The sequence below is a fragment of the Anolis sagrei genome, chromosome 2, assembly GCF_037176765.1.
Source record: "Anolis sagrei isolate rAnoSag1 chromosome 2, rAnoSag1.mat, whole genome shotgun sequence".
NCBI lineage: Eukaryota > Metazoa > Chordata > Lepidosauria > Squamata > Dactyloidae > Anolis > Anolis sagrei.
Genome location: NC_090022.1, coordinates 165,226,528 through 165,239,074, shown reverse-complemented (window position 1 = coordinate 165,239,074; position 12,547 = coordinate 165,226,528). Strand labels below are relative to the sequence as shown.

Here is a 12,547-nt window from a genome sequence, read left to right as displayed (position 1 = left end):
ATACTTTTGTACAACAAAAACCCAATTTAAACTTTTTCATCACTTTGCTCCTATACTACCTAAATAACATTTGTTAAGAGAACATGCTACATCTGGATTAACACCATATGACATGGGAAATTATGCAAAGAATTCAGTTACAATGCTTTTTAGTGTTATTGGAATCATGAAATTATTTTGAAACACAAGAGATTCTTGTGGTTTATCAATTGACTCAGTTTATATAGTATTTGCATTGGATTCCAGGTATATTTACTCTTAAACTAAATCACAATAGAAGGAAAAGTCTCTAGTTGGCGAAATGATCATTTTACTAGCACTATCTTCAAACATGTTTCACTCTGATGAATTTGTTACTGTGCCTTCACCTTTGGCCTTGTAGTTGTTTTTTTAATTAGGAGCCCCCGGTGGCACAATGGGTAATAATAATAATAATAATAATAATAATAATAATAATAATATGCAAGATACTCCACTTTGGCAGGAAAAACGAAATGCAAAGATACAGAATGGAGGACAATGCCTGGCTCGAGAGCAGTACGTGTGAAAAAGATCTCGGAGTCCTCATGGACAACAAGTTAAACATGAGCCAAAAATGTGATGTGGCGGCAAAAAAAGCCAAAGGGATTTTGGCCTGCATCAATTGGAGCCTAGTTTCTAGATCTAGGGAAGTAATGCTACCCCTCTATTCTGCTTTGGTTAGACCACATCTGGAATATTGTGTCCAATTCTGGGCACCACAATTCAAGAGAGATATTGACAAGCTGGAATGTGTCCAGAGGAGGGCAACTAAAATGATCAAGGGTCTGGAGAACAAGCCCTTTTAGGAGCGGCTTAAGGATCTGGGAATGTTTAGCCTGAAGAAGAGAAGGCTGAGAGGAGATATGATAGCCATGTATAAATATGTGAGAGGAAGCCACAGGGAGGAGGGAGCAAGCTTGTTTACTGCTGCCCTGGAGACTAGGACATGAAACAATGGCTGCAAACTACAAGAAAGGAGATTCCATCTGAACATGAGGAAGAACTTCCTGACTGTGAGAGCTGTTCAGCGGTGGAACTCCCTGCCCCAAGTGTGGTGGAGGCTCCTTCTTTGGAAGCTTTTAAACAGATGCTGGATGGCCATCTGTCAAATTGATTTGAATGCAATTTTCCTGCTTCTTGGCAGGAGGTTGGACTGGATGGCCCACGAGGTCTCTTCCAACTCTTTGATTCGATGATTCTATTTATACCCTGCTCCATCTCCCCCAGGGGGACTCGGTGTGGCTTACATGAGGCCATGTCCATCAATACAATACAAGCTATAACACAAACACAATAAAACAAGCAAAATACATAAAATACAAAACCGAAATAAGATACAACACAATATAAAATCAAGCATTAAAAATACAGGAAATTTCACTAGGCAGGGCCAGATGCATGGATAAAATTATAGAAAATATTAAAAACACTGGGAGATAGGGCAGAGTAACTTATAAGGAGGAGGCTCCAGGAATGAGGAAAGATTTCATTGCATAACCCATAAAATAAAGTGCGTCTAAGGACATTTTGTGCAAAGTGTAGTCAAGGAGAATCTTTCATTCAATCACTGAAGGCATTGAGAAGTTAAACCTTTGTATTGGCAGGACTGCTGACTGAAAGGTCAGTGGTTCGAATCCGGGGAGCGAGGCGAACTCCCTCTGTCAGCGCCAGCTTCTCATGAGAGAAGCCTTCCACAGGATGGTAAAACATCTGGGCATCCCCTGGGCGACGTCCTTGCAGATGGCCAATTCTCTCACACCAGTTAGTAGTAAAGCCACAATACAAAAAGGTGGACTGAGTTAGGAACTAGCCTAAAATCGCTACTTACCAGAAATAAATTTTGTATTTTTTACTGACAATTCTTCGATCCTTCCTGGACAAATCAGACAGATAGAGAAACATCTAGAAAAAAAGGATGGAAACATTCATATTTTGTGACGCTTCAGAAGAGAGGAAATTAGCAGGCAAAGTGCAAGTCAGGGTGGTGGTGTCTGCTCTAGAAACCTTTAAGCTGTGACAAGAAGGTGTTAGATGGACAAATCTCCATATTTTAAATGATATTAACAGTTTATGGTCCAGATATATGTACAGACTGAGCACATAAGAGAAGGGTGTGAAAACCGAGTGGTGCTTCACTGACTTCTTGGATGGCTTTATTTCATCTGGCTTATAGGTCTTGCAGCCACCTGTCTGCTGCAATTCAGATGCCAGGAATCGTGGCCAAAGAGCCTCCTCAGATGACCACAGTACAGAGAGTGGGTGGCATTCCTGAGGTGAATAATCTACCTTGGTGCGGATGACATTCTTGTCACTTTCAATTTCAGGCATGGTATCAAAATCGCTTTCCTCTTCTACAGAGCTGTCTGTATCCAAGTCACAAGGAGGTCTATGATCCAGAGAAGATAATTGCTGTCCACCGCTGGAGCCTGACTCATCTGGAAATAATACAGAAATATCTGGAATATGAGATGCCTCTTTCTGGAAAACAAATGCACTCTGAAATGAAACACATTAAAATATCATGACAGGGAAGTGTCTGCGTGATGTATTGGGGATCACATGACATGGGAGCAAGGGAACTTCATCAGTAGATTGCTATTGCTACTATTAGGAAGACTGGGTTCTGCAGAACTGTTTTCAAGCATGTGTGGCCTCTTGCCCATAGGGATGTAGAAGCAACTAAAATGATCAAGGGTCTGGAGAACAAGCCCTATGAGGAGCGGCTTAAGGAGTTGGGCAAGTTTAGCCTGAAGAAGAGAAGGCTGAGAGGAGATATGATAGCCATGTATAAATATGTGAGAGGAAGCCACAGGGAGGAGGGAGCAAGCTTGTTTTCTGCTTCCCTGGAGACTAGGACGTGAAACAATGGCTTCAAACTACAAGAAAGGAGATTCCATCTGAACATGAGGAAGAACTTCCTGACTGTGAGAGCCGTTCAGCAGTGGAACTCTCTGCCCCGGAGTGTGGTGGAGGCTCCTTCTTTAAACAGAGGCTGAATGGCCATCTGTCAGGGGTGATTTGAATGCAATATTTCTGCTTCTTGGCAGGGGGTTGGACTGGATGACCCATGAGGTCTCTTCCAACTCTAGGATTCTATGATTCTATCTTCTGCTCCAACTGCCTTTATGTGTTTCTTTCTGATGAAAGCCAAGCACTACTTTTAACTGTTAGATTCCTTACCCTTTTTTATCCTAGAAATTACATTTTCTACACTGCTCTTTCCTACAAATGGGAAGGTTCTTTATATCACAGCTTCTTAAACTATGGACACTGACCCCAAATGAGGTCCCTTTGGCTCAATATTGGAGTCATGAAAAATGGCAGTAGTAAAAGGTTTCTGAATAAGCATCACTCCAAACTGAAGTCTTTTTCTCCCACCATCCATCCATCCCTCCACCAGTCTTCCATCCCATGCAATCAATGCTTTTTCTGTGTAACCCAGAGTATATGCTGTTTCCTGTTTTGCACCCTATTACACATCCTTCCTTGCTGCTGTACATTTGACACTAGCTCTCAAAAGCTGTTACATAGCACATCTGACATCTGAACAGTCAATAATATCTACAGCTTCCAGGGTTTCTGTACCAATAGCTCCATAGCTGCTTCCTTCTGGAGTGCTGGCAGCGATGGGATGAGAGGCAGCCACTGTCCCAGACCCTACAATGAGAACAAACAGAGAATACTCTTCTATTTTTATCTGATTGGTCAAAAGCTACCAGTTATCAAAACAGACTCCTGCCACTTGGAGAACTATTGGGATTTGCAAAAGGAATTCTACATTGGGAACCAAGCATGGGAACTTACAGGGTGGCTGCATGATTACGAAGAAAAAAAAGCAAACTACCTTCCTGTTGTGGCTGGTAGGCTGTTATAATCTATATAAATAAAAATGTAATGTTCGTTTGTGGGATTAACAGAACTCAAAAATCACTGGATAAATTGACACCAAATTTACACCCAGCAGGCCAACAAGTGATCATCAAACAGAGGCTGGATGACCATCTGTCAGGGGTGCTTTGAATGCAATTTTCCTGCTTCTTGGCAGGGGGGTTGGACAGGATGGCCCATGAGGTCTCTTCCAATTCTAGGATTCTATGATTCTATGTACTGAGTCCAAAGAATGAGAAATTCTTCACCCTGAAAAATATTTTACGGAGTATTTCTGCTGCTTGCAGAAGACTGCACACAATGACACACAAAATGCCTTTTAGCTTTGCGATATCTCTACAATGCATTAGAATGATACCTTCATCCGGACTGTGCCCTCTGGTTGAAGTCTTCCTATAAATTCTGAAATCAAACATAAAAAATAAATATAAATATAGACTTGTCCAATTATCTGATCTGGTATTTCAGACTTTAGCTACTAGAAGTAGATGATGGAATGCTATGGGTAAAAGCCCATACCACCGTAATCTTTTCCTCCCTCATCTACAGAATTGCCTGGCTAGACTATGCATCGTACACACTCAAGGAACATTTGTTTTATCTGGAGTTCACAGCAATTACAAGGAATGTGAGCTGAGGAGAAACATGTGCACTACACAGTCCTTCTTCACATCTTGGTTTCCAGATGTGAAGCTTTCTCCTTTAGGTGAGGTGGAAGTGTAGACTAGGTGAAACTCACCAGCAAAGGAGTGAGTGATACAGTTCTCACAGAAATGAGATCTCAAAACTACATCTATTTCCAAAGCACTGCCTGAATATCAAGCAAAAAGTGGGCGCTAGAAACAATACCATACGAAAGCTGACTGGCACAACCTGGGGATCACAACCAGACACAGTGAAGACATACATCTGCCCTTGCGCTATGCTCCTCTGCTGCTGAGTATGCATACCCAGTGTGGAACACATCTCACCATGCTAAAACAGTGGATGTGGCTCTTAATGAGACATGCCGCATTATCACGAGGTGTCTGCGCCCTACAACACTGGAGAAATTACACTGCTTAGCCGGCATTGCACCACCTGACATCCGTCAGGGAGTAGCAACCAATAGTGAAAGGACCAAGGCAGTGACGTCTCCAGCTTATCCCCTGTTTGGGTATCGCCAACGACTTAAATCAAGAAATAGTTTTCTAAGATCTACAGAGACACTCACTGGAACACCTCAGCAAGTGAGAGTCCAAAAGTGGTAGGCTCAAACCTGATACCAAATGAGAGACTCCCCCGCTGGGCTCACAGAAAACTGGGCGACTTGGAAGGCACTGAACAGGCTGCGCTCTGGCACCATGAGATGCAGAGCCAACCTTAAGAAATGGGGCTACAAAGCGGAATCCACAACATGCGAGTGTGGAGAAGAGCAAACCACAGACCACCTGCTGCAATGCAACCTGAGCCCTGCCACATGCTCAGTGGAGGACCTTCTTGCAGCAACACCAGAGGCACTCCAAGTGGCCAGATACTGGTCAAAGGACATTTAATAGAATACCAAGCTTGCAAAGTTTGAGTTTTGTTTATTTGTTTGTTTGATTGTTTTTAATGCAATACAACTGTTTTGCTTCGCTCCTGACACGATAAATAAATAAATTTCCTAATTCTTCTTTGCTTCTTTATATGACAAGGAGAATGGTATTAGAGATATAGAAAGGAAATCCGACTTTCCACTGCCTCTCTTTTTGACACCTGGGAAAAGGTAAACTGTGCCAAAGACATCTGAGCAGTGGTAAATTTTCTTGCATGCTCATAATTTCCTAAATGATTATTAGGCCCATCAGAAAAAGAAACAAGAGGCATACCCTCTAAAATGGTGTTGCCGAAATGCTTCACCCACCTGCAGTACTGCACAAATGCAACCACCAGCGCACCCAGATAAAAGGAGAAGAAGCTTAGAAAGCTGAAAAGGATGGCGTGCACATACACAGAACCTGGAAGAAGAAGAATAGATGTTTTTGTTCCATTATAAAAAATAATTAAATTTGTCCTGAAACCGAAAGGAGAGCCATGTATAATCCAAGGTATTTATCTGTCCTACAACTGAAACAGACCAGGTATTGAGTGTATACAATGAGGTTCTGATTTTTTTTGTTCATGAAGACAAACTAAACTCATCTTTACTCATCCTAGTTGCAAGTAATAGGATTAGAGCAGGCATGATAGAATCCCTTTCCTCTCTTGTGCCCAAAAGGAAAAAAAAATCTCTTCTAAAAGTTTATATCTGCACTGGGAGGAAATCTCCCATTTTACCAACCAGCAACTTCTCACCAAAGTAATTGAGGGGTGGGGACTTCAGCAAAGAAGGAACAGATCAAACTATCTTTTCATGCTGGTTAAAATTCCAATTATTATTATTATTATTATTATTATTATTATTATTTACAGCTTTTATATTCCGCCCTTCTCACCCCGCAGGGGACTCAGGGTGGATTACAGCGTACACATATATGGCAAACATTCAATGCCAATTTTTGACATACAAACATACATACACAGAGGCTATTTAACATTTTCTGGCTGCCAGGGGAGTTGTCGCTTTCATCGTCTATCTGCGACACTGATGAAGCACTTCCGCATTCCCCGCATGCTTCCCCGCTGGAATGCTTTGCTGGAGTCTTCTTTATGGCCTCATAAATCAGTTAATTTAGCCTCCCCACACTTTTTTTAAGGTGGTACCTAATTTTCCTACTTGACAGATGCAACTGTCTTTCGGGTTGCAAAGGTTGACAACAGGCTACACACAATTGGTTGGAAACCCACTCCAACCCGGACTGGCTTCGAACTCATGACCTTTTGGTCAGAGTGATCTTAATGCAGCTGACACTCAGCCAGCTGCGCCAACTATCTCCACAATTATCTCCAACCCCACCCAAAGAACTTGCATGTTAATGTTTAAAAAGGAATTTAACAATTTCATATCACAATTACTTGGCCTTTAAAATTAGTACAATTACTTTACTTTATAGTGACCACTTCTATAGATTACCATCTGGCAATCTGTCAGGGGTGCTTTGAATGCGATTTTCCTGCTTCTTGGCAGGGAGTTGGACTGGATGGTCCACGAGGTCTCTTCCAACTCTATGATTCTATTATTCTACCCTTCCCTAATAATAATAATAATAATAATAATAATAATAATAATAACTTTATTTATACCGCGCCACCATCTCCGCAAGGGTACTCGGGGCGGCTTACATGAGGCCAAGCCCAACAACACATCAGTAAAAAAAAAAAAAAAAGAAAAAAAAAACAGCAAGCAAATAAAACAGGACAATTAATATAACTCACATATAAACAATAACACAGAGAATTTAAAACCTTATGACCGGGCCAGATGTAATAAATTAAAATTTTTAAAATAAACACTGGGTGTGAACAGAGGTAGGATGTATCTAAGCAGAAGGGTTTTAAAAGATAATGTAGGGAGACCAACCCAACGGGTAGTAAAGTGCTTCTGAGGACAATTGCAGAGAATTAATCAGAGCAGGGCATTGTTTCCTTATTCAGGGAAGGCACACTGAAACAGCTACGTTTTCAGGCTCCTCCTAAAGACTGCCAATGTGGGGCTTGTCTGATATCCTTGGAAAGTAAGTTCCAGAGTTGGGGGCCATTTCCCTCGTCCCCACCAATCGTGCCTGCGAAGGGGGTGGGAGCGGGAGCAGGGCCTCTCCAGATCGTGCGGTCACGCAGGTACGTGGGTCCCAAACCGTTCAGGGCTACTGAACTTTCTGATGCTAATTGTGAAAAGGTGTATAATTACTACCAAGAACCTTTCACTGAAGGAACAATTGTCACTTCAAGGGTCTTCATCCTCTGGAGGTTCCAAGTATGATTAGCCATTCCTGTAAAAGGAGAAGCAGAATTCATTTTAATTCAGTTCTTGGACAATCAGAATTTAGGATTCACATTCAGCTGTACATGACAAACTAGCATGCTATACAATCCTTCATCACTCTGGAGATGTCTCCAATTTTTTATGAATGATGCTGGTCTGAAAGATGCACAAAAAAGCAGGATGTAAAAAAATAAGAGAAATTAGAAGGAAGTTCAAAATGTTTTCAACAAGAGGGCCAGCTTGCTTTTGGAAAAATCTGTTGTGGACCACATGTCAACTGCACACCAGTCGTACCACAGACGACTGTGGTACTACTGGTGTGTAGTTGACATGTGGTCCACAACAGATTTTTCCAAAAGCAAAAAGTCATACCACAGACGGAGCACCCGGTGGCGCAGTGGGTTAAAGCACTGTGCTGGCAGGACTGAAGACCGACAGGTCGCAGGTTCGAATCTGGGGAGAGGCGGATGAGCTCCCTCTATTAGCTCCAACTTCTCGTGCGGGGAAATGAGAGAAGCCTCCCACAAGGATGATAAAACATCAAAAATCATCCATGTGTCCCCTGGGCAACGTCCTTGCAGACGGCCAATTCTCTCACAACAGCGGTTGCTCCTGACACGACAAAAAAAAAAAAAAAAGTACCACAGACATATTTATCCAAATCAGCTCTAAAGTTGTGTACATTTTATGTACATGCTCACTGTTATTATGTTTGGTCTACTGGTTTTTTGGGTTATTATTATCACCAAGGAGAGAGGGAAAGCATAATAATCTGAAAGTGGGGTATCCATAGTGTGGAAACCAACTTAAAAGTGTCTGTGTAAGAATTACAGGGGAAAATGTGATGTCATTGTAGAGGTCTGCTACAGACCTCCAAGCTAAACTGAAGACTTGGATGATGTCTTCCTAGAACGCATTCAGAAAGGAAAGATGTAGTAGTAATGGGAGATTTCAATTATTCTGATATTGGTTGGAAGACAAACCTTGCCAAGAATATCAGGTCCAACCAATTCCTCACTTATCTTGAAGACAATTTAATGGTATAGAAGATGGAAGGAGTAACAAGAGGATCACCTGTTTTTCTACCCTCAAATTGTCAATCTCATATTTGGTAAAACTCTGCAACATATTATTTATAAGTTTCCCACGAGGATGCCCAAATACGAAAATTCTGTTTTATTTATGTGGCCCCTTCTTTGCTTCTTTGGGATCCTGCTGCATTCGACTATGTATCTACTGCATGCAATGTAGGACAGATAACAATCCATGAAGAGTATCAACCTTCCACGAACAGTGTCCAAGACAGGGTGAATAGTCCCTTTGGCATTAGACATCTTACCTTTAATGGAGGATGGCATCGATCCCCCACAGGCATAGTCTTCTGGCTTTATAACAAACACAACAAAAAACTGCTTGCCTTGGAAGTCCTTTTTCTGCATAAGATAGAAAATAAAATCTTTAAGGCTAGGTACTCCATGTTAGTGGTGGATGTTAGATAACTCATTCTGCAAAGCTACCTCATATTCCCAGACACAAGATGTTTAAAAGAAGTAATTACTATGCTTCTTTCTCTGATCGCCCGAACAGGTCATTACGTGTTATTGTTACCACAGTCCATTGCTTACATATGATTAACAAGTTATATATACCATTACTATTTTGCCATTAAAAAAGGCTCTATAGTTCATCCAAGTAGCCAATTACATATAATGCACTAGGAAATGTCTGTGAGAAATGCAAAAGACACTATAAAGCAATCCTCCTGTAAATTATTTGTAATCCCTTCACATAGGCTGAATCCACATGACTATACCTCTCCTCCACTGTGCAGTATCCCCCTCTGAACATATTATTACCAAGAAAACAGTAACTAAACACATCACTGAAAAATAGCATAATGAACAGCACCAGCAACTCACCTGTACTGTGATGGCTGCCTGTTTCGTCATGGACTGGTAAACTCCATTAAATTCCACATTATGGTCCAAATCATAAACTGGACACTGCAACAATTGGACAAGCTTATTAATTAATTACTTTACCTTCTTCAGTAATGTTTATTTACACAAAGCCTCCATCAAATAACACTATGTATCACAATTTTTGTCCCTGGGTTATAAAGGTCATTCCCTGATTGGATCTATCATAAAAACATGGAAAAGGTTTTAAAAAGGTAAAGGTTGTCCCCTGACATTAAGTCCAGTCATGTCTGATTCTGGGGTGTGGTGCTCATCTCCATTTCTAAGTCCATAGACACCTCCAAGGTCATGTGGCCAGCATGACTGCATGAAGTTTATTAAACTGCAAAAACTTTGTTTTGTAAGTTTAAAAACTTCATTATTTTCATTAAGAAAAATTACAAACTTTTGAGTTTCAGGAAATAAAAGGATTAAAAAATGAAGTTTCTGGAGTTTAACAATTACTTTCAAAATAAGTTCTGCAAAATTAAACAAAAAAATATCACTTTCAAACCTGGAACTGAACATTTTTCAAATTTTGTTACAAAATGTTAACTACTGTACACAGTACATATATAGCTGCAGCCCTGGTCCCTGGAGTTGAGTGAACAAGTTATTGGCTAACAGGCAAGGCTAGCAAACAGTTTGCATGGGCGTTTAGCAGGATAGTTTTGAGGGGGGAGTCTTGGAATTCTGTGTTTATCTAAGTTTATGAAATAGGAAGATCCTACTGCATTCACCTTCAACAGCTGAAATATGGTTGTGCTCTTGCCAGAGTTATGGTAGCTACACCTGCAGAAAGTGCAACTTGGTGGCCCTTTTGTCAAAGAAGGTCCAGCAACTTAAGCACCAAATATCTACTCTTCCTCAAAAGCTGATCATGTCAGACTGATCTTTTCATAAAGTTGCAAGTTGGGTAGAGGAAATAAATGCTGTGGATATCCCTGCCAATTGCTGAGAGGTGAAATCTAACACTTTCCAGAAGTACATCTTCATGAAACATCTTCATTGTGTTTTCCTGCATGCCACCTTGCTCCTGGTGGCATGCAGGAAAACACAATTAAACACTCCCAACAGATGGTCATCCAGCCTCTGCTCAAAAATGTCCAGAGAAGAAGTCTCCACAATGCAAGACAGCATATTCCAGTGCCAAACAATGTACTGTCATGAAGTTCTTCCTGATATTTAGGTGGGATCTGTTCTTCTAAATTTTGCATCCATTGTTCCATGTCCTAGTCTAGAGCAGCAGAAATCAAACCTACTCCCTCCTCAATGTGACATCTTTTCAAATATTTAAACATGGCTAGCATGTCTCCATTCAGCCTTATTTTCTCCTAGCTCCCCAAGCTGCTTCTTGTAGGGCTTGGCTTGCAAATCTTGAATCATTTTGGTTACCCTTCTCCACACATGTTCCAGCTTGTGACTATTCTTCTTGAACTGTGGTGTCCAGAACTGGACACAGTATTCCAGGTGATATCTGACCAAAGTTGAATAGAATTGGGACTATGATTTCCCTTGATCTAGGCACTATACCCCTATTAATGTAGCCTAGAATAGCATTGGCTTTTTCAGCTACCGCATCGCATTGTTGACTTTAGTTTGAGATCTATTAAGACACTTAGAGTCCTTCACATGAACTGTTTTCAAGCCATGTGTCACCCATTCCGTATCTGTGCATTTCATTTGCATTATCTAAGTGAAGTACTCTACATTTTTTCCTGTTGAAATTCATTTTGCTACTTCTGGTGCAGTTTTCTAAAAGTGATTTTCAAACTGTTATCCGCGAAACACAGTCAGGGGCTCCATGGGAGGCCCATGCCCCCTGCTCCCCCGTGCCTAGGAAGCTGGAGGGGGGGGGGGGATTGGCACAGCTTGTGGGGCCTTCACAACACCGCTGACAGCTCAGCCTGTAAGGCCTCCCTGCTGCCGCTTTGACTTAGCAGAAAGAAGTTGGACTGGGTGGTCCCTGGGATTGCTGTTGTTATTATTGTTGTTATTATTATTGCAAAGGCTGGGTGACAATCTGTTAGGGGTCCTTTGTCTGTGCTTTTACTGAAAGGCAAAAGCAGGTTGGACTGGATAGTCCCTGGGTTGTTATTATTATTGTTGTTATTATTATTATTATTATTTCAAGGACTAGATGGTCACCTGTTGGGACACTTTGATTTGTGCTATTACCTCATGGCAGAAACAGGTTGGACTAGGTGGCCTCTGGGGTTGCTCCTATTATTATTATCAAGCTGGAATGTGTCCAGAGGAGGGCGACTAAAATGATCAAGGATCTGGAGAACAAGCCCTATGAGGAGCGACTTAAGGAGCTGGGCATGTTTAGCCTGAAGAAGAGAAGGCTGAGAGGAGATATGATAGCCATGTATAAATATGTGAGAGGAAGCCACAGGGAGGAGGGAGCAAGCTTGTTTTCTGCTGCCTGGAGACTAGGACGCGGAACAATGGTTTCAAACTACAAGAGAGGAGATTCCATCTGAACAGGAGGAAGAACTTCCTGACTGTGCAAGCCGTTCAACAGTGGAACTCTCTGCCCCAGAGTGTGGTGGAGGCTCCTTCTTTGGAAGCTTTTAAGCAGAGGCTGGATGGCCATTTGTCAGGGGTGATTTGAATGCAATATTCCTGCTTCTTGGCAGGGGGTTGGACTGGATGGCCCATGAGGTCTCTTCCAACTCTTTGATTCTATGATTCTATGATTATTATTATTATTATTATCATCATCATCATCATCATCATTATCATTGTTATTATTTTTCTTGCAAAGGCTGGATGACCCTTGGGGTCTTCCACT

At 41.5% G+C, this 12,547-nt stretch overlaps 1 protein-coding gene across 2 annotated transcripts in view; it reads right to left on the bottom strand.

Annotated features, from left to right (window-relative positions):
* The window catches only part of SIDT1 (SID1 transmembrane family member 1), a 67,416-nt gene that overhangs the window by 33,809 nt on the left and 21,060 nt on the right, over positions 1 to 12,547 (bottom strand). For both annotated transcript variants that reach the window (XM_067464051.1, XM_067464052.1), the window contains exons 6-13: positions 9,712 to 9,795; positions 9,132 to 9,225; positions 7,728 to 7,799; positions 5,795 to 5,888; positions 4,268 to 4,311; positions 3,607 to 3,678; positions 2,308 to 2,456; positions 1,850 to 1,923 (exon numbers count right to left, since the gene is read on the bottom strand). In XM_067464051.1, the coding sequence (XP_067320152.1) occupies positions 1,850 to 1,923; positions 2,308 to 2,456; positions 3,607 to 3,678; positions 4,268 to 4,311; positions 5,795 to 5,888; positions 7,728 to 7,799; positions 9,132 to 9,225; positions 9,712 to 9,795 (683 nt within the window). The remainder of the gene's footprint in view (positions 1 to 1,849; positions 1,924 to 2,307; positions 2,457 to 3,606; positions 3,679 to 4,267; positions 4,312 to 5,794; positions 5,889 to 7,727; positions 7,800 to 9,131; positions 9,226 to 9,711; positions 9,796 to 12,547) is intronic.